Below are 23398 nucleotides of genomic sequence, written 5' to 3'. Positions count from 1 at the left end.
GTAAGATTGTAGTCAATGCCTATGCTGTAACATCGTTCTAGGTCCCTCTTTCCAGAGTGAAAACTTACCCTCCTCATTTGTTTATGGTGCATTTTAACTCATTTTCTTGTGTTCTATCTCCTCCAATCTCTGTTCTTTGGTAAATGGTTGTTCCTGCCTATTTACATTCCTTCTTATTCAGCTTTAAAAATCTATATGCTGTCTGGGCACAATTCCTTATAACTGTACTGCCAGCACTTTGGGAGGCTGATGTGGGGGAATTACTTGAGGCCAGGAGTTTGATACCAGCCTGGACAACATAGTAAGACTCTGTCTCTACAAAAATAAAGAAAAATATTAGCTGGGCATGGTGGTACACACCTCTACTCCCAGGGAGGCTGAGGCACAGGATTGCCTGAGTCCAGGAGTTAGAAGCTGCAGTGAGTTATCATGGTGCCAACTGCACTCCAGCCTGACCTGTATTGAAGATTGAGACCTTGTTAAAATCGATATGCTGTTAGTAACCAAATGTATTTTCTGAAATCTCCATAGGACTCCAGACTCACACAACCATTTGGTTTTGAGTGGATATGTTTGAGCCCTTGCTCTTCCATTTACTGTGTGATAGGGGCCAGGATATTTCACCTCTCTCTGATTCAGTTTTCTCTTCTATAAAATGGGAGTAGTAATATCTATCTGAAAGGATTATTAGGAGGATTAAATGCGATTCCATGAGACAATACATGTAAAATACTTAGGAGAGTGCCAGATATATACTAACCTCTCAATAAATGTTACCTACTATTATTAGAAATCAATAGTTTTAGGATTGGATGGGACCTTATAGAAGATACCTGGTCCAGTTAGCTAGCTGGAACAGACATTTCTTCTGTCTCGTTCAACTACTGTTCAAACATGTCACTTGTGATAGTCTGTTCTCATGTTGCTGTAAAGAAACACCTAAGGCTGGGCAGTTTATAAAGAAAAGAGGTTTAATTGGCTCACGATTCTTCAGGCTGTACAGGAAGCACTGATACCTACCTGGCTTCTGGTGAAGCCTCAGAGAACATTTACTTGTGGCAGAAGGCGAAGTGGAAGCACATGTGTCATATGGCAAGAAGAGAAAACAAGAGAGAAGGAACAAAAGATGGAGAAGTGGGAGTGCCACACTTTAAAATAACCAGATTTTGGTGAATTCAGAGTGAAAACTCACTCATTATTTGAGGAGAGCACCAAGCCATTTACGAGGGATCTGCCTCCAGGTCCTTCTGCCGTGGGCCGTGGGGGAATCACATTTCAACAGGATATTTCGAGGGACAAGCATCCAAACTATGTCATTACCCATCATCTTGTTTTTAATAGTTTTTTTTTTTTTCTGTAAATAACACTGGTACTTTTTTCACGTAGGATTTCCGGGAAAAAAATACAGATCATATGCGCCCAGACATTGTAGCTCTTCTGAGAAGCAGCAAGAATGCATTTATCTCTGGGATGATTGGAATTGATCCTGTAGCTGTTTTCCGATGGGCAATTCTCCGAGCTTTTTTCAGAGCCATGGTTGCTTTCAGGGAAGCTGGGAAAAGACACATTCACAGAAAAACTGGTAAGTGGTAGTTATTAGTATTCTACCATGCTTCATCTTTTAATTTTTTTTAACTTTCTGCTTCTCCACAAAAAGGAGTAGAATTCTTGCTACGAGATTCTTAGAGACAAATCCTGCTTTTGTAGTCAATCTGGTATCATCTCTTAACTGATTAGTGACTATGAACAGTTTTTCTTTTCTGTAAAAGAGAGTTATACTGCCTTTAATATGAGGATAAAATGAGAGCATCTGTTCTTGAAGTGTTCATTTTCTTTTCCTTTACTCTTAACTCAGTTCATGGATTTTTACTTTGAAATTTAGAAATGGATAAAGCAGGATACTTTTTCTCCGTGCCTCCCTCTTCAATCATAAAATCTCTCATCTCACGTTCTGTCGGAGGGCAACTTCATAAGCACTTTTGACCTACTGGAAACCAAACTGTTTGCTGTATCTCTAGTCTTAGGTAGGCCATTGCTGCATAGCGAAGATACGTATGCAGTTGAGATTTATGTCTTTCAGTAGAAATGTGATAGGGCTCACCTGTGTCCTCAGGACCCTCAAAGTGACTTACATAGCTTTTTAGGATGTATACTAGTAGTAAAACTTTAAGTTTAGCTGTTAAATGTTTGAGATGAATAGTTATATTTGGGAGAGTATATTTCTAAAAATACACGTAAAATAGAACCTAGTTTCTGTTTTTTAGATTTTAAAGTGTTTGAACGGGTCTTTGTAGGTATATAGGGATAATTACAGTTTATTAGAGAAATAAAAAGACTATCTCATACCTACTTTGCCTTTTACAAAGTGATTTCTAAGAGATTATCTTTGTAAAGAGCTTGAAGGAAATTTTTTTTTTCTTTAAGATGCTTTCTTATTTATTATGACAAACTTCTAATCAAGAAAACCACTCAAAATTGATTAGTATCCTGCTAAGACATAATTGAATAAGAGAAGAAACTTTTCTTCTATTTATTATGAAAGCTTATTTACATTACGTTGTGTATATGTTCCTTTGGCATTTAAAATCTATTATTTGTGAAAGTTGTTACATATCTGTTATTATTAATATGGGCAATGATATGCAATGTTAGTAATGATAAACAACCTATATTTTCTCTACCTTGATAAACTTTGGATTCTTTATTTTCTAATCTTGTTTTCCCTTCTAGCTAGTACAGAGCTTCCATATAGTAAACTCTTTGAAAATTTGTATTCAACATAACATGCATTTAGAAAAGTACATAAAGCAAAAATGTATAGTCCAGTGAGGTAACACAAAGTAAACACAACCCTGAAATTACCACCTAGGTTACAAAACACAATATTCCAGCCACCCAAAATTTCCCCTTGGAAAAACTTTAAAATTTTTACTTTTTATAAAGGAAAAGAAAAACTCTGGTTTGTTTGCATTTTGAGTCCTGAGCAGATTTGTTTCTGAAAGTAATTGTTTATATTACAATATATCAGTGTCAATGCCAGCATTCACCCTAACATTTTATTTTCTCCACACCACTTCCTGTCTACTCTCTTTTAGTAGATTTAGTATAAAAACGTGTTATAAAGTTGGAACATTGTATCATTGCAAAATAAAAGCTAGCAGATTGTGAAAATGGTTTAAATGGTAGATTGAGAATTTTTATAATGATCGTAAATATTATGCAGTCATAGTAAGATGAAATAGGAATTACAAGTTAAGATGAAGTAGAAAATATGGAAGGCAGAAAAGGTGAGGTGACCAAGCCTAGATATTGGATGAGAATAAGAGGGCAAAGATAATACCTCTGAAGAAGAACAAAGATGTAGACCTGCAGAATTACTGAATATTTTCATTTCCTTTGATGATATCTTAATTAAAAACTTAAGTGGCCTCTAAGTTAATTGTCAAGAAACACCCTGATGGTGAACAGGTATGTTCACCAAAAAACCCTGGCTTTCCTCAGGGAATTCCTTGACATTCTTTTCATCAAGCCTACTGAGCACAATTTACAATATCAAATTAAAATCTACTTTTTACTCTTGTTGTTGTTTTCTTTTTTACACACTTTCAAATTAAAAGACACAATGCCATTTTAAGGTCTTTAAATCAAAAGTCAACTATTTTTGAGAAAATTTTATTATAACTGTAGAATGTGTATTATGGTGATCAGGCTGTTGGAAACCATAAAATGTTCTTAGTGGAGTCACATCAATAGGTAGTCTCAGTGAAGCTGCATGTTGGCTCTCCTGAGAGGTAGAATGAGAAATGGTAACAATTTGTCTGGTCAGCAGTGGGATAATGGAGAACAGATGTTCCAGTTTATCATCAACCTTGCCTCTGATTTCATCCTCATGAATAAAAACGAGCCCAGAGTAGAGAATACTATTTAAAGATCATGAAGAGGATATAGCAGAAATCATAACCTAATTGGGAATTATACAGTGGGTAGAACTGAGCTGTACATGATGCTTTATTTGGTTCTTTTGGAGTTATTAATAAATAAAAGTATAGCTAAATAGGAATTTAAACCAGTCTAAAAAGGCTAAGCAAAGATGGGTGTTTAGCTGTGCCATCAGGATAAAAGATAATGAACAAGAGGGTCCAAAGTCTTTTTCAGTTTCTTTATCTACAAGGAGAGAAGCTGAAACCATTTATGTAGTGTCTGCAGATAGAGAGCTTTAAGGGTTCCTACAGAACCTATTTCTCTTCTTCATTCTGCTCAATAGACTATGTGATTCTGATGTACTCCTGTTTACGCAAGTGGGAGAAACATTTTGGTGACCATCTATTTCCAAAAATGACCAGATACTAAAATTGATTTGGTTATTACCATAAGTCTAGAATCTCTGTGCTATACTCTGTCCACAATTCTTCCTAGTACTTAAGAGATTTAAATAGACTTTTGTTAAAAAAACAAAAACAGGACCTATTTTTAATACATTACTTCTAATTTGGGCAGTATAGTATGGCAATTAAGAGTTTTAGATTGACATCAGTGAAATGGTGGAGTAAGGACCTCTACAAATTTTTTCATAACAGCAAAGAGAAAACTGGCAAAAATTGTCAAAACAACTTTGTCAGAACTCTGGAAATTAATCAAAGGCTCCCAGTAACCTGAGAAGTGTTTATACAAGAAAAAAAGACTGAATATCAGTAAAGACAGCGTACTTTGTGGCATTTTAACATGTAATGTTCACATCCCTTCCTCTTCAGATCCATGGTAGCCTAGAAAACCAACAGCCTGGAATCGTGGTCGAAATCAGCAGTGTGGCAACCACTTGGAGGGGGCAGAAGGGATTTGAGCTCCTTCAGTGCCCCATTCCCAGAGAATTTTTATTATTCAACCTACTGGGTGATTTCCCGAATACCCTACTTACTAGACTATATTTGTTCAACCTCACTTGGAGTTTGCCCACTGTGAAAAGCCTTTAGCCCCAGGGGCATTGTGCAAAGCAACTGAATAAATCATTGAACATCACAGCTGCCTGTGGCAGTAGATAACAGTTGAGACAACCAGTAGCCTAACCAAAACACTTAAAAGAAAAAGCTGGGGAATGAGATCTCCATAATGGCCTTGAAATGTTCCAATGTATTCCTGGGAATCTAGATAGCTGTGCATATATATGGGGCTGTGTACATGCTCAGGGCTATGTGCATTCTCAAGAAAGACCAATGACGTCCTGATTGCTCACTGAATAACTTTGAGGCTCTGAGCAAGCAGGAAGTGAAGGCCAAGGCAGAGTTTATAAATTCCCTATCCAAGTGTCACCGGTGTGCCTCAACTCACAGATATTGACTCTTGACAAAGCCTGGGAGACTTACTAGTTTTTAGGCAGGTAGGATAGCTCTGTTCAATCATTGCATAACCACTAAGCTAACTGAACAGAGACTTTAATGGTCACATGAGACAAAGAGTACAAACTTTACAGAATTAGTTCAGGAAAATTGTTTTTAAAAACAACTACAAGAGACAGCAACAACAGCATGCCCTAGGGATGAGGGAAAACCTCATTTCCAGAATTACATTATATTTTTTAAAACATCCAATGTTTAACACAAAATTATGAAACAGAAAGTATGAGCTTTACACAGGAAGGAAAGAATCAATAGAAACCATCCTTGAGGAAAGCCAGACATGGAGCTTAATGAAAACTTTAAGCTATTTCAATTATGTTCAGAGAGTTAAAGCTGGCAACAGTGTCTGAGGAGCTAAGGGAAAATAGGGAATATTAATGTTAAAAGTTACATATGTGTAAATATTTATGTCAATACGTAGTTAAATATAAAAGTATAAATGTATTTTTTAAAAACATTTTATAACTCTTCCCTCCAATATAATTTGGAAAAAAAATACAATCACTGAAATGAAATATTGGCTAGAGGAGTTCAACAGATTTGAACAGACAGAAGAAGAAAGAATCAGTGAACTTGAAGACAGATAATTGAGATTATCCAGTTAAAAGAACAGAAAGGAAAAAGAATGAAGAAAAATGATCAGAGCCTCAGAGACCTGTTGGATATCATCAAGCATACCAATTTCTGAGAATCCAGAAAGTAAGAAGAAAAAGGAGCAGAAACAATATTTGAAGAGATAATCGACATAAACTATTCAAATTTGATGAAAGACTATATTAATCTATACCTCCAAAAAGCCCAGTGAATTACAAGGAGGCTAGATTCAAATAGATCCAAATTTAGATACATCATAATAAAAGTATCCAAAGACAAAGGGAGAATATTGAAAGCCGCAAAAGAAAAGCAGCTCATCTTGTACAAAAGATCTTCAATAAGATTAACAGCTGATTTATTGTCAGAAACCATTGGGTTTTCTATTACAAACTTGATATGTAAATTTTTTTAAAAACAGAAACCATTGGGAATAGATGGTAACAGGATGGCATTTGAAGCACTGAAAGAAAAGAAACACTTCCAATCAATAATTCTGTAGCCAGCAAAACTATCTTCAAAATAAATGATGGTGAAATTAAAATATTCCCAGTTAAATAAATCCTGAGCTATTTATTAATAGCAAACCTACCCCACCAGAAATACTAATGGGAGTTCTTGTGGGTGAAGTGAAACGACACTAGACACTAACTTATGCATATGAAGAAATAAAGACTGTCATTATTGGCAATTACAAGAAGATAGTATGTAAATACATTTTTATGTTTTTTTTTCTTCCAATCTGATTTAAAAGATACTTGCATAAGGTAATAATTATAATTCTTTCTTGATGGACATACAGTTTCGAAGACATAATTTAAATGACAATAACAGCATGAAGGAGTAGGGAGAGAATGGAGCTATCTATGCAGGAGGAAAGTTTTTTATGTATTATTGTAATTAAGTTGTTTTCAATCCAGACTAGATTCTGTAAGTTCAGATATTAATTATAAATCCATTGGTAACTATTAAGAAAACAATTAAGAAATGCTATAGTAAGAGAAATGACAAGAAAATTAAAATAGTATACTAGAAAACTTCTAATTTATTTATTTATTTAGAGGTGGAGCCTTGCTCTGTTGTCCAGGCTGGAGTGTACAGTGGTGTAATCTTGGCTTACTGCAATTTCTGCCTCCCAGGTTCAAGTGATTTTCCTGCCTTAGCCTCCCAAGTAGCTGAGACTACAGGCATGCACCACCATGCCTGGCTAATTTTTGTATTTTTAGTAGTGACAGGGTTTCACCATGCTAGCCAGGCTGGTCTTGAACACCTGACCTCAAGTGATCTGCCCACCTCGGCCACCCAGAGTGCTGGGATTACAGGTGTGAGCCATGACACTTGACTGAAAACATCTATTTAATACAAAGGAAAGCATAATAATGAAACAACAAACAGAAATGTTTTAATATGTGAAAATTAAACAGCATACTTTCAGATAACCTGTGGGTTGAAGAAGAAATCACAACAAGATTAGAAAATGCTTTGAGATGAATAGAGGCAAAAACAATACACCAAAACTTAGGGATCCAACTAAAGTAGTATTTGGAGGGAAGTTTATAGCTTTAAATACCTATATTTAGAAAAGAAGAAAGATCTCATATCAGTTAGCTCATGCTCTACCTTAAGAATCTGGAAAAAAAAAATAAATCCATAGCACACGGAAGGAAGGATGTAATAAAGAGTAGATCTGAAATAAATGAAGTAGAGAAGAGAAAACAAAACCATGCTGGTTCTCTAAAAAGATAAATGAAATTGACGGACCTTGAGCTATACTGACCAAGAAATAAAGAAGACTTCAATTTGCTAATTTCAGTAATGAAAGGAAGGTGGCAATTTTACTGAATTTATGGAAGTAAAAAAGAACTATAACAGTATGAATGGATATATGGCAACCAGTTAGAGCCCAGTTGAAATGGACAAATTCTTTGACATAAACAGCCAAAACTTATTCCAAAAGAAACAGAAAATTTGAATAGACGTGTAACAAAGAAAGAGGATTCGTAATAACTTCCTAAAAAGAAAAGCCAAGGACAAGTGAATTCACTGATGAATTCTTCCAAATACTTAAAGAAGAATTAACACTCATCCTTCATAAGCTCTTCCAAAAAAATAGAATATGAGGGAATATTTTTTATATAATTCTGTGAGGCAGTATTACCTGCAGATAAGACATCACAAGAAAAGAGGCCAGGCGTGGTTACTCACACCTGTAATCACATCACTTTGGGAGGCCAAGGCAGGTGGATCACCTGAGGTCAGGAGTTTGAAACCAGTCTGACCAATACGGAGAAACCCCATCTTTACTAAATGTAAAAAATTAGCCGGATGTGGTGGCACACACCTGTAATATCAGCCACTTGGGAGGCTGAGGCAGGAGAATTGCTTGAACCTGGGAGGCAGAGACTGTGGTGTATATATGTGTGTGTGTGTGCGTGTATATATATATATATATATACACATGTATATATGTAGCATATATATGTATATATGCTATATATGCCAATATGCTACATCCATATATGCTATGTATATATGATATGAGATATATATATATGGATATACAGATTTTCTTTTTAAAGAGCCGGGGTTTCACTGTGTTACCTGGGTTGGAATGCAGTGGTGCTACCACAGCTCACTGTAGCCTCAAACTCCTGGGCTCACATGATCTTTCTGCTTCAGCCTCTCAAGACACTGGAGCAGGAGGCACATGATACCATACCTGGTCTTTTTTTTCTTTTGAGACGGAGTCTCTCTCTCTCTCCAAGCTGGAATGCAGTGGCGCGATCTCAGTTCACTGCAACCTCCGCCTCCCGGGTTCAGGAAGTTCTCCTGCCTCAGCCTTCCAAGTGCTGGGACTACAGGCGTGCATCACTATGCCCAGCTAATTTTTATATTTTTAGTTAAGAGTCAGAGTTTCACCCTGCTAGCCAAGATAGTCTCAGTCTCCTGACCTCATGATCTGCCCACCTTGGCCTCCTGAAGTGCTGGGGTTACAGGCGTGAGTCACTGCTCTGGCCTTTTTCTTTTTTTAAATTTGTTTTTAGGGATGGGATCTTGCTGTGTTACCCAGGCTGGTCTTTAACTTCTGGCCTTAAGTCATCCTCCCTGCTCAGCCTCCCGAGTGTCTTGGATTACAGATGTGAGCCACCATGCTTGGTTCTCATTATGATATGTCAAAGAAGTACAATTTCCAAGAAAGTCACCTTTAAAAAAAATCAACGCCCACATCTGCACCATATGTGAGTATGGGGTCTGAATTTATACTATGTGTTTGGTGTATAATGTCAAACTAAGAAATTGTCATCAAAACTAGACCTGCAACTAGCATAAGCTAATACTGAATAAATCCCTTTTAAGAGTTGATGATGGCCAAACATGGTGGTTCACGCCTGTAATCCCAGCACTTTGGGAGGCCAAGGCAGGTTGATCATGAGGTCAGGAGATCGAGACCATCCTGGCCAACACAGTGAAACCTTGTCTCTACTAAAAATATAAAAATTAGCTGGGCGTGATGGTGCACGCCTTTAGTCCCAGCTACTTGGTAGGCTGAGGCAGGAGAATTGCTTGAACCTGGGAGGCAGAGGTTGCAGTGAGCCAAGATCGTGCCACTGAACTCCAGCCTGGTGACAGAGCAACACTCTGTCAAAAAAAAAAAATAAATAAAATAAAAAAAGTTGAGACTCCATAGAAAATAACCCCCACTGAAAATATAAACCATTCTAGGAAACCAAACCTTGACAGGGGGTTGGTACATACAACAAACGAGGAATATTACTTTAAGATTTAGAAGTTGTATCACAGTCTGAAAAATAATGTTCAAAGTTGTAGAAAGAAGGTATAGAAAGCAGAATGCAAGAACAGGAGAGAGGTTAAAGAAACTAATATAGGCATGGTGGTGAGACAAAGCAGTTGCAGATACAAAAATACCCATATCCAAATGGCACTGCCACCATTTATTCAACGGAATAGAAAATAAAGTTTGGTGATTGTAGTAATGTTAAATGATTTTTTAAAACTCTGTACAATAATTTAGTATATTTTAGCATCTTGAGCTCTTATACAGTATACTTTAATACATAATATTCTTGAATTATTTTTGAATAGCAGATTATCAAATTATCTATTGAAAGACATGATAGTTTAGTGAAAACTTCTTTTTTTGTTTGTTTGTTTTTTGAGACGGATTCTCACTCTGTCGCACAGGCTGGAGTGCAATGGCACGATCTTGGCTTACTGCAGCCTCTGCCTCCAGGGTTCAAGTTATTCTTCTGACTCAGCCTCCCCAGTAGCTGGGAGTACTGGTGTGTGCCACCATGCCCGGCTAATTTTTGTTTTTTAGTAGAGACAGAGTTTCACTGTGTTAACCAGGATGGTCTCAATCTCCTGACCTCATGATGTGCCCACCTAGACCTCCCAAAGTGTTGGGATTCAGGTGTGAGCCACCAATACTTAAATTTAGAATTTGAATGGAGTCTGAGTAGAGCTCACTGGGTGTTTTTTCTTCAACTGGTCCCTTTCAGCTGACTGCCAAACCAAGTGCAGTGTAGTCTAATGCCTAAGCATTCTTTCTCCAAGCAATCCATCAAGGGAGGATTGATTACTGCTTATAATGACAGTAGAGTATTTTTATCAAGGTATCTTTTGAGTAAGAAATGATGTTAAGCTTAGTTATACTTCTTTTTTTTTCAACCTTTGTACCTGTTGACTCTTTGTATTGTACAAATAATACAGTATTTTATTAGCTCACATACTTTTTATTATGAAAAATATTTCAAATTCATTTTATTTTTTAAAAACCTGTTTCTGTGTATATGATTTATGGTATTATTAGATTCCCTCTCGTTTGCTGAATGTGGCTGCCAATTCTCTGGATATATGTACATTTAGTTTAGGGAATTAGAATGAGAATAAAATATGCTCTACAAACCTCTTTGAATTAGTCTGAGACTGTTTAACTTTTAAGATGATTCTGCTATGAGATTTTTCCAAAGATTCTCTTGTATCTCATTCTTAATTGCAGTAATGGAACTTTTTTGCCTCTATATTATTATACACTTTGTTTTTTTTAAAAGCAAACTTACTTAAATTTGAACATTATGCCCTAACTCTAGAGGTGATCTCTGCATAAATGATACACAACCACTACCCTAAAACCTGGAAACTCTTTATTGCTAATATTTTTGGAACTCACCTCCCATTCACTTTATTGCTTAAGTGACTCACTTTAAGTAACACTAATCTGGGGCTTTGGTCTTTACTTGAATGTGCTCTCTTCTTTTTTTCACTGGTAGCTGATTTCTGTCTCACCTTCCTTAGAAGTGATAATGAGATACAGATTCTCCAACTTTGTTTCCAAATTTGTAAATACAGAAGGGCTGCTGGGCTTTCCTGCTCGATGGTGCTTTTCTTCATACTTTCATTATTGACACACTTGGAATTCCTACAAGTGTGGTTAATTGCAGGATTTGTGAAATAATTGTTTAACTTTCGGTAAATTGTTCTGGTTATATTTCTCTTTAGGGTTCCATCAATGTTGCCAACTGTATGCTAATTATATTTGAGAACTGATAAAAATTAGTCTATTTTTAAAAAATAAATCATACAAATTGCTTTTGAATTTTTGCTTGTATTTAAAATCTTCGGTGTGGTGTTAACTAACAATACTTTGAGTAGCGAAAAGGACATTTTGAATATCTGAAAAAGGCTTTTATTTTTTTCTATTATTTTTATGCAGTTTTTTCAGAATAATTGGAAAGGTCATTCACATATAACCACTATTATTTGATACATTTTTATATACCCTTAAATAGTTGGCAGCATTGTCTTTGATTCTCTGTTGGTTTGGGCTTATATAATGTCTTTTTCTTTTCTCCATTTTTTTGTTTTCTTTTTTTTTTTTTGCTTCCTAAGGACATGATGATACAGCGCCATGTGCAATTTTGAAAAGTATGGATAGTTTTAGCTTTCTGCAACACCCAGTCCACCAGAGGAGCTTAGAGATTCTGCAGAGATGCAAGGAAGAGAAGTACAGTAAGGCTACAAATCCTGATAAACTGTTATCACATATCCATTTGGAAATGGAAACCAGGAGCATCCTACACCAGGGTGGGATACAGATTGCATGGGCAACATGGCCTGCATGAATCTCTCAGCAGTCTTTGAATATTTCTATTGAGTCTTTAGTACTTTGTTTTGAAAATACTGGTATACTTGTTCGTTTAACCTTGGTGACTTTTCTGTTTGCCTGTGATCATTGGGTTGTTAATTATGCTTGGTTACAGTCACTATATTGGTTTTCGTTGTCTTTCAAGTAGCCAAGTGATGGATAGGAAAGAACAATGCTTTTTTTTCCCTGCTCATTAACAACCACCAAAAAAACCCAAAACTTTATTGAAGTCTAATTGAAGTAAAAAACCAAATGCAAAGAGAACAATTCGATCAGTTTTGATGTATGTAGGCACCCATGAAATTTTCTCCAGAATGAAATTATTTCCAGAATCAAGATAATGAATATATTTGGTGCTCCCAAAAAGTTTTCTCATGCCCCTTTCTAAATCTGGCTGATTTTTGTGCTTGCCTATGCTTGGATTTAAACATTAGCAAATGTTATTTTTGTGTATCATTGATAAATCCGCTTAGTTTGATTTCCATACTTCAACCAGCCTTTCCTATGTTTGGTTTAGAGCAAAGCCACCACATTAATGTTTTGGCTTGAGGAAGAATAACAGAATAATGGTACATGTTCTTTTTTGTTTGCTTTTTTATAAAATTGGTGTAAAAAGATGCCCTTGGACTCCATTTCTTTTCTTGCTTTTTATTTGTTGTACTCATTCTGCATAAAAATTGATTCTTTTGCCAGTTGTAAGATTACAATTGAGGCACTGCTATTCTGAGAATAAGGGGAACCTTCAAAATACTCAAAGACAACTGAGCAATTTGCATATAATGGATTTACATAATCTGTTCTGAGCTTTTAATAAATTACCACTGATTTAGTTTGCTAATTTCACAGTTTTCTGGTTGAAATTCCATGAAATTTTACTATCCAGTTGTCAGTGAAAGTAGAATATAAGTAGAATTCCTAAGAGCAAATGTGGATTCTTTTTCAGTTCCCGTTGCTGTCTTGGTTTAGGATAAAAAAAAAAAAAAAAAAAAAAAAGGTGTGTAATGTATTATGAAAAACAGTATTTAAAATATTTTCTCAGTTTAAGAACAAAGGTAAGTGTTTCATTTAAAAAAGACATCCTTAAAGTTATTCTTAATTATTGCTCATGTTTCTAAGAGGAATGTAATAAATCCTCATTCCAGTTATTCATCTTCCTATTCTGTTCTTTAATACACAGGACATTATTTAAAACAGTCTATAAATCATTTTGAGGAGCTTAAATTCATTTCTATTAACCCTTAAATAGTTGCAAATGGTTTGTTTGCTTTGTTTTTACATGACTTAGCCTGACAACCCCAGACCTGATTCTGGATCTTGAATAGGAGGGCACAAATTTTAGCATAGGCTGCATGAAGAAATTGTGCATTTATGTGTGCTCACATGCAAATTTGTACTTTTGTGAACGTTGGAACTCTTCTATTATTTTATGTAATTTATTTTGTTTTCCACTATAGTATTAGCAATATGCTAATTATAAAAAGATATTACATTATATATTTTATTATATGTAAAATTGTTAATTCAAGTTCAGAAGATTGTTCTTAAAAAAACAGGGGACTACCAGCTTTAGGTAGTGGTGAATTGGTGAGGTGAATGAATACTCCCACAAGTAACAGTGATAACAACTGGAAAAAAAAATTTTAAATAATCAAATATTTGAAGGCACTGGAAAAAGACCAGAAGTAGGCAGAAAGTAGGGAAAAGTATATTCTTTCAAGGTGGTAAAGCAGTGGGTAAGAATTGTGAATTTGTAGCATTTTATATGAGGGGTTCCCTAACTTGCATTATTTCAGAGACAGAAAACTACAATAACCAATTACAATTACTAGGAGAAATTAAGAATACAATGAAGAGAGATACATAATTATTTTGTTTGTATTTTTGATATATCAGCTCTCTCTCAAATGGATCTATAGATTGAATTCAACCCAATAAGTATAATAGCAGATTTTTTTTGGTAGAAATTAACAAGCTGAATCTAAAATTTTTAGAAAAATGTAGAATACCCAGATTTTCCAAAATAATTTTGAAACAGAACAAAGCTGGATAACTTATATGATTTTAAGACTAAAATATTCATGGCATTGTTCTATTGGTGTTAAGGATCAAGAGATTAATGAACCAGATACAAAGTACAGAAGTAGATCTGCACGTACACAGTCAGTTGATTTTCTATTAAGGCACCATGATAATTTAGTGGGGGTAAGTTAGTCTTTTAAACAAATAGCACTAGAACAACTGGGTAACCATATGTTTTAAGAGAACTTTGATCCTTATATCATACATGTAATTTAACTTTGAAATGTGTCATACAGCTGTTTATAAGGACCAAAACTATTGAATTTGTATTAAAATGGAAGAAAACCTGAGAAACAAGTCTTTGTCATCTTGTGACGGGCAAAAGTTTCTTAGATGAGACATAAGAGCATAAATATAAAAGGAAAAAAGTGACAAATTGGAGTTAGCCAATTTGAAAACTAATTTTCTTAACTGCTGTTAAGAAAACAAAAAACATACTACAGCCTGGGAAACAGTATTTGTTATAATTTATAATATTCATACCTGATAATGGACTTGAAAACAAAATATAAAAACTCTTACAATAATAAGATAAATAGGCCAGTTTTCAAGTGAGCAAAAGATTTGAATATACACTTTCACAAAAGAAGATTTATATGTATTCTCATGAAAGATGTTCAATTTTGTTATTCGTTATGAAAATGCAAGTTGTAATCACAGTGAGGTCACATACCCTCTATAGTGGCTAAAATGTGAGAAGTTGAAATACCAACTGATGAAAAGGATATGGAGCAACTGGAGCTGTCATACTGTCTCTTGGCAGTGTCAGCTGGTACATGTTAGAAAACGGTTTGTCAGTTTTATAAAGATAAGCATATTTTCCCCGTATGTTTCATGCATTCAAATCACAGTTATTTACCTGAGAAATGAAAATATATATTCACAAGAGACTTTTATAGATCAACCTCTAAAGTATTATGCTAAGGGAAGGCCTACCCTCAAAGCATACTGTTTTATTTCATTTATATAGAAATCTAGACAGTGCAGACCAATCTGCATGGATAGCAAGTTAGTGATTGCCTTGACCCATGTAAGGAAGTTTGAGGGATTGTCCAAGAAGGTGCATGAGGCAGCTTTGGTTATGGTAGAAATGTTTTGTATCTTTCTTTGGTGGTTATTAATGTGGTGAATACATTTGGCAAAACTTATCCAACTGTGTGCTTAACATGTATATGTTTAGCTGTTTGAAATTTTTATTCCAATAAAAAATGTTTAACTACATGTCATGAAGCCTGATACAAGTTACAAATAAAGACCTAGAAGAGATTATTTTTCATGAAACTAAGAATATCCAAAATAAAAAATTGTCTATGAGCAGAACTACTGCTTTCATATGGTATGCAGAGACAAATGTAGAAGACATTGGCATGAAAACTGAAGGGAAAGCAGGGGGCCTTACTGCTCTTGAATTAAAATAATCTTATCAAGTTTAGGAAATCAGTATAGGTAAATAACTTGAACGTGTTGTGCCTTAAGGACAATCACAATAATAACAATTTTTATCTTTTAAGGTAGCATAAGAAACCTTTATAAAGTGAAAACCAAGAAGGGAAAAAAATGAAAGAGTGAAATAAATGAAAAACATGAAATTAAGTGCCAGAAACAGATATTATTTAAAATTAAATGTTTACGCTCACCAATTAAACTCTCAATGAAATTTTCAGTAGTTTAAGTGATAGCTGTACGATTTTAAAGTGGTGAAAATAAAAGGATGGATAGTGATGTACCAGGCAAATGTGAATGATAGCAATTAATAAAGCTAGATGGTAATATGAACAGATGCTCACCTATATATTTTTTTAAAATTTAGTTGAGAAAGGCAGAAGCTGAACCCACTAGAAAGTTTCGAGATTTAATAAGGAACTTGGTAAATGTATATATAAATCTAAATAAGCAACAACGTTATAAAACTTATAGTATACCTAATTTACTTGATTAAGGAAAGAAAACAAGGTGAAAGTAAGTATTGGGTAGCAATAACATTCCTAATGAGAAGGGGATGACTTTAAAACATTTGAAAGTTCTTGTACTCTTCAGGGAAACAGAAATAATTAGGTTAGAATTCATTAGTATGTTAAACATTTAAGGATATACAATTTCTGGAACAAAAGAAAGAAGATACAAAGAAAGCAGTTCAATAGAAGGCTCCATGAAAGCATATAATAGTTAAGGTAAATAGAAAATATAAACTTAGATGTCAGAAAAAATATTTCAGATGTATCAGTTACAGCAGTAAGTTAAAATAGACTAAACTGAACAGTTTAAAAAACATGAATTAAGGAAGATGAACAAAAGTTATCTGTAGAATGCTTACAAGAGACAAATCAAAATACAAAGAAATTAAGAAGATTAGGAAAGATTTATGCCAGAAAATTTATCCTTATGCTCTTGTACTTTTTCCCATCTCCTTTAGGTAACCACAGATTTATTACTATAAGTCAGTTTTATATTTTCTTTTCTTTTTTTTTTTGAGATGGAGTCTTGCTCTGTCGCCCGGGCTGGAATGCAGTGGCGTGATCTCGGCCCACTGCAACCTCTACCTCCCAGGTTCAAGCAGTTCTCCTGCCTCAGTAGCTGGGACTACTCCCAAGTAGCTGGCACTGCAGGCGCCTGCCACCACACCCAGCTAGTTTTTGTATTTTTAGTAGAGACAAGCTTTCACTATGTTGGCCAGACTGGTCTCGAACTCTTGACTTCAGGTGATTCGTCTGCCTCAGTCTCCCAAAGTGCTGGGATTACAGGCATGAGCCACTGCACACCACATAGTTTTATACTTTCTAAAACTTTTATACAAATGGGATCACACAGTATGTATTTTATGTTCCGATTGTGTTATGCAACAGTTATGCATGTATTCATGCATGTTTTTCCAAGTATCAGTCATTTGTTGCTCAGTTGTGTTCCATTGTATATGTATATATACATAATTGTATATAATCTATATGACATATAATGTATGTAATTGTGCTTATTGATTTGTTGGTGTATTTAAAAGTTAAATACACTGTTAGAGCTATTGTGAAGAAAACTGCTATGAACATTCTTGTTCGAGTCATTTTGCAGACATATTTTTATTCCTCAGTAAATACTTACGAGTGGAGTTTCTTCATGAAGTAGATATATGTTTAACATCATTACGATCTGTCAACCTTTTGGTATCTTAAAGATGTTCCATGTTCTTAGGGCTTTATTTATGATTATTCAGATGTCATTCCATTGTCATTCCTTCATATGTCATGTATCTTTTTTTCCTTTTGTTTTAAAATTTTCTCTTTATATTTGGCATTCAGCAGTTTGACTCTCAAGTCCCTAAATATGGTTTATATTAATTTTCTTTGGGATTTGCTACACCTTTTGGACTTTCCATTGTTTTTCATCAGATTTAGAAAATTTTGGGCCAATATTTTTCAAAAATTTTTTCTGCTACAATTTCTTTTTTCCTTCTGAAACTCCAGTTACATGTTGTTAGACTATTTGATATCATCTCAAGATAGCTATTTTAAAATTCTTTTTTGCTAATTTGAACAAGTGGGAGATCTTGGGATATGATGGGTTTTTTGTTATGTTGTTGCTTTGAGACAAAGTCTTGCTCTCTCATCCAGGCTGGAGTGCAATGGCGCAATCTTGGCCCACTGCAACCTCCACCTCCCAGATTCAAGCGATTCTCCTGCCTTAGCCTCTCAAGTAGTTGGGATAACAAGCACGTGCCACCATGCGAGGCTAATTTTTGCATTTCTGTAGAGACAGGGTCTCTCCCTGTTGGCCAGGCTGGGCGTGAACTCCTGACCTCAGGTGATCAGCCTACTTCGGCCTCCCAAAGTGCTGGAATTACAGGTGTAAACCACAGAGCTTGGCTGGATCTGATGATTTTAAAATGGGATCAGGGCTTCATTTTTTTTAATTATTATTTTTTTTTTTTTAATTTTTTTTTTTTTTGAGATGGAGTCTCACTCTATCACTAGGCTGGAGTGCAATGGCACGACCGTGGCTTACTGCAACCTCCACCTCCCAGGTTCAAGCAATTCTTCTGTCTCAGCCTCTCAAGTAGCTGGGACTACAGGCACGTGCCACCATGACCAGCTAATTTTTGTATTTTCAGTAGAGACGGAGTTTCCCCATATTGGCTAAGCTGATCTTGAATTCTTGACCTCATGATCTGCCCGCCTTGGCCTCCCAAAGTGCTGGGACTACAGGCATGAGCCACTGCGCCCGGCCCTTTATTTTTTTTTTAATGTTGTTTTATAGTTTTCAATGTAGACATTTTGTACTTTTAAAAATTTCATTTCAGAATATTTATTGCTATTTCTACTTCCCAGCTCTGCCACCTCGTCCCCACCTTCTACTCCCCACTTGAAGACAAAGTCTCACTCTGTCGTCCAGGCTACTGTGCAGTGGCACGATCTTAGCTCACTGTAGTCTCGATCTCGGGACCTCAACCAATCCCCCCTCATCAGCCTCTCAAGTAGCTGGGACTGTAGGTGTGAGCCACCACACCTGGTTAAGTTTTCTATTTTTTGTAGAGATGGCGTTTCACCGTGTTGCCCAGGCTTGTCTTGAACTCTTGGGCTCAAGTGATCTACCTGCCTTGGTCTCCCAAACTGTTGGGATTACTGGCTTATGCCACTGTTTGCATGATTTAAATAGCAGAAAGAGTCTGCTGTGGTTTTTCAGTTTCCCTTGCTCATACAGAAAGATAACAATCACTTCATGTGGATATAGTGTTGACTATGTGCCATGCACTCTTCTAAGCACTTATATTTTATTAGTAGTAGAGATGAAGTCTCTCTGAGTTGCCCAGATGGCCTTGAACTACAGAACTCAAGTGATCTGCCTGCTTTGGCCTCTCAAAGTGCTGGGATTATAGGCATCTGCCACCACACCCAGCCACCATTTTATATTTATTTGTTTCCTATAGTTTTGTAGAACTCGTTTATTAGTCCAAATTGATTTTTTTTATTCCATAGGATTTTCTGCATACAAGATTGTCATGTTGAATAAAAATACTTCTTTTTTGCCAGTGTATCTTACCTATATTAAATGTTTGCATGTATGTTATAAAAATTGATAGCCTTATACTTACAGAACTTAATATGTTTAGCATGTGATTTGAAGAACATTACATTTTTTAAATATTGGTAATTCTTAAGGAAGCAATTTGTCTTCCTTGATACTCATTGTATTTATAACATTAATTCTCAGTGTTAATACTCACTGTATTTATTACATATCAGACATATATTTATTGCTAAAAATGTTGCATCAAAATAAGAAATGAACTTGTAGAGTCATAAAAAACAAGATCATGTCTTTTGTGGGAACGTGGATGGAGCTGGAAGCCATTGTCCTTAGCAGACTAATGCAGGAACACAAACTGCATGTTCTCACTTTTAAGTGGCAGCTAAATGATACAACTTACGAACATAAAGAAGGAAAAAAACAGACAGTGAGGTCTAGTTCCAGATGGAGGGTGGGAGGAGGGAGAGGAGCAGAAAAAGTAACTGTTGGGTACTGGGCTTAATACCTGGGTGAAATAATCTGTCCAACGAACCCCCATTACATGAGTTTACCTTTATAACAAACCTTCATGTGTACCCCCCGAACCTAAAAATTAAAAAAATGAACTTGTACACTTTTAGGTGTTCAGTCCAGTCACCCTTGTATTTCCTGAAGTTAATGTTTCAATGAAAGAAGAAATAAAATATTTCATTATTAAATTTTCTGATTGGGTTCATTGTTAACTAATGTCAGTGACAGTTATGAGACTTGGTTCATATAATTGTTTAGATGTTTCTGAAATATTTAGCAAATATTCGTGATTAAATTTCATTTGTCTTTACAAAAATTGTTTCATGTTTTGTTTTTCTTAGCACTGATTTGAAATTTTCTGTTTCTTAAATTTTAGGTATAAGCCGGAAAAATCCCAGAACACCTCTTTCTGATCTCCAGGGCATGAATGCTGTAAATGAAAAAAACCAACAGTAAGTATATTTGGTTTATGTTTTCAAGGAAGCATAGAAGAAATAACTAGCATTCTTGTTGATATTTTTGTGACTTTAGAAGTATGAAATAATTCAGGCTTGTTTAGTTTCTTATTTCTTAAATCCTTTATAAGTGATAGAATAACACGTTAATAGGTTAAAGTTAACAAAATTTGTCTACATTTGCTTCTGGTAAAATGGCTTTACAATTTTGAAAAAGTTTCTTCAGAATAATTTAAAATGAGCTCATATATTTTAATTGCTGAGACCCTTCTTGCATTTTATGTCTTTTACAAAATTTAAGGGTTATTCTGCTGCTTTCTGTGGAGAAATCTTATTGGGAAGTAATAATTGAATAGTTTGATTTACATCAAACCATCCAATACATTTTTTGGGTGAGTGCGATTACCAAAGCTTACCTTTTACTATTTTCAATGAAGAATTCTTGAGAACAATATGACAGTAACAAATATAAATAATTTATGAGTTCATAAAGTCTTTGTTTTTTATGTGTACTATTTAATAAATATTGTAATTTATATGAGGAGAAGAACATTGTTTCTAGAATGCGATCTCTGCGGTTGAAACATCATAAAAAATATTGAGCTTTCTAGTACTCTGGTAATGAGGATGGTCTGTTGTTAAAATGAAGGTATAACTTCACTGATCATTTTTTCCAATTGAGTTACTATGTCTTTCTAATATATATTGTCACTTGTCTGCTCAGTAACTTTTTCATGCGTCTTTATTGCATGAAAAAAAGTCTAGGTTCACTAACTTCATGTGCAAGAGCTGTCACAGCCCAAGTATCTAGCCATAAATATATTCACTTTGAATACCACAAATTAAACTGTTTGCTATTTTATATTATATGTCCTTTGTTTTCTTAACAGTAATACTTGGCCAATGATGATATCCATATTTGTATGTTAAATTTTAACCAAAACCAAATTAGATAATCTTGACCTGTATACCTTCAGTTCTGTCTGTTGGCATTATTCTCACCTTGGTCATCAGATAGGTACCCAATTTTCTTGATTATATAAAAAAGAAACCGTGATGTGCCTCATTTCACAAAGCAGCTTAATGGTTTTAAGTTTCCTAATTTCTAGTTTGTGCTTCTTTCTTTGTACTTTCCATTTTGGATACCCAAAGTGGTCTATATGGGTTTCTGCTTTTATATATCATTTGAGGATTGTCCCAATATATTGGTTTAAAGTTGATTGACTTGATCTGGTAATTGCCTTAAGCAGTTACTTGAATAGAGGCACTCAATGAATGATAAACTAATATTGTAAAGATAGATATATAAGGCAGGGCATGGTGACTATGCCTGAAATCTCAGTGCTTTGGGAGGCTGAGGCAGGTTGCTTGAGGTCAGGAATTTAAGACAAGCCTTTGCAACATAGTGTGAACTTGTCTCTACCAAAAACAAAGAAAATTAGCTGGATGTGGTGGCTCATGCTTCTACTGTAAAACGCTTCAGGGAGCAATTGTAACACACTTGAAACAAATAAAAAAGTTAGAACGGCTCAGCAAAGAAATAGAAGATTCAAAGAAGAACCAAATGGGTGGATGTAGTGGGTCCCATCCATTGGACCACTTCGGGTATCCAAAATTGAAAGTATAAAGAAAGAAGCATAAACTAGAAATTAGGAGACTTAAAACCATTAAACTTCAACTTGTTCTGTTCTACTAAATCTTTTATTACATCTTCACTCACTTTTAAACTTACTGCCCCTATCCTTTGGCTAGTCTTCTTTCCCACTCTTTCATTCTTTTCTTTTGAATACAATAGAAAAAAGATTTGTGACATTCGTGAATGTTACAGGAAAAAGCCAGATAACAGGTTTAACAAGAGTTCCTCTAGATTGCATTTATTGCGTTGGTGAATTTATCACAGACATATTTTGGAGACATGGTAGAGAAGAGGGAGAAAGTAGAGTAATGAGTATTTATAAAATCAGATCAACCATGAAATCATTAGTTTATAACTGTCAAGTGAATCCTTTGAGACCTTCCTGTGGAATTTTTCTCATAAGTGGCTTCTAGACTGGGTATGGTGGCTCACACCTGTAATCCTAGCACTTTGAGAGGCTGAAGCAGGCGGACCACTTGAGACCAGGAGTTTAGACCAGCTTGGCCAACATGGTGAAACGCTGTCTCCACTAAAAATATAAAAATTAGCCAGGCATGGTGGGCGCACATTTGTAATCCCAGCTACTCGGGAGGCTGAGGCAGGTCACTTGAACCCTGGAAGTGTAGGTACAGTGAGTTGGTATCTCGCCACTGCACTCCATCCTGGACAACAAAGTGAGACTCTGCCTCAAAAAAAAAAAAAAGATATTTATTTAGCCTTACTAAGCAGCACCCATGGAGTGGTACCAGTTATCTGAGCCATTCCAGAGTTTTAAATGAGAATCCACTGGTATCTTGTTTTAGTCCCTCTCCCCATGCCCTTGGTCTGTACACACACAAATGTACAAATATTCTGGATCACATGGATATATATACCCCCCCTCTGATTTTCATATATATATAAACTTAGACTTCAATCTCCTCTCATCTAAATCCTTTATTACATCTTCACTCACTTTTATATTTACTGCCCCTGTGCTTTGCATAATCTTCTTTCCCACTCTTTGTCTTAGAAATTTATTAATACAACTTTTTTACATGCCATTTTAAGAGTATTTCAGCTAGAAGCTGAAGTAGACCGTTGAGTATTATTGGGAAGTAATACTGGGAGGTTAATATCCTGTGGAGGCTTCATCTGGGTTTCCTTTAAGCAGAGACCAAGTAGTTTTAGTTTAAGAATGTAGCTGATTTAATGATGGCAGCAATAAACACTGGAGACTACTAGGGGTGGGAGGGAGGAGGAAAGGGTTGAAAAACTAACCATTGAGTATTATGCTTACTGCCTGTTTGTCAGGATCAATCATAGCCCAAACGTAAGCGTTACACAATATATCCATGTAACAAACCTCCACATGAACCCCCTGAATCTAAAATAAAAGTTGAAATTTTATTTTAGAAAAAGAGTGTAGCTTATTTAAGAATGTAATCCTAGGGAGCAGGATGAGGGATATGGAAATTAAAAAGGGAACGTTGGAGAACCCATGTAAAAATGCATCGTTGAGTTGGGTACTAGTTGTACTACCCTGTGGGACCAACTGAAAAGCCTTATGATT

At 35.3% G+C, this 23398-nt stretch overlaps 1 protein-coding gene across 9 annotated transcripts in view; it reads left to right on the top strand.

Moving 5' to 3' along the window:
* The window catches only part of MYO9A (myosin IXA), a 274327-nt gene that overhangs the window by 141718 nt on the left and 109211 nt on the right, over nucleotides 1-23398 (top strand). For 8 of the 9 annotated variants that reach the window (XM_032244686.1, XM_032244689.1, XM_032244688.1 and 5 more), the window contains 3 exons: nucleotides 1387-1582; nucleotides 11895-12014; nucleotides 20132-20207. In XM_032244686.1, the coding sequence (XP_032100577.1) occupies nucleotides 1387-1582; nucleotides 11895-12014; nucleotides 20132-20207 (392 nt within the window). The remainder of the gene's footprint in view (nucleotides 1-1386; nucleotides 1583-11894; nucleotides 12015-20131; nucleotides 20208-23398) is intronic. The other variant, XM_032244687.1, reaches the window with a different exon arrangement.

This window comes from Sapajus apella, unplaced genomic scaffold, assembly GCF_009761245.1.
Source record: "Sapajus apella isolate SASKATOON/1434 unplaced genomic scaffold, GSC_monkey_1.0 scaffold55, whole genome shotgun sequence".
NCBI lineage: Eukaryota > Metazoa > Chordata > Mammalia > Primates > Cebidae > Sapajus > Sapajus apella.
The sequence above is the reverse complement of the archived record's forward strand: the minus strand, read 5'-3'. Positions and strand labels throughout refer to the sequence as shown.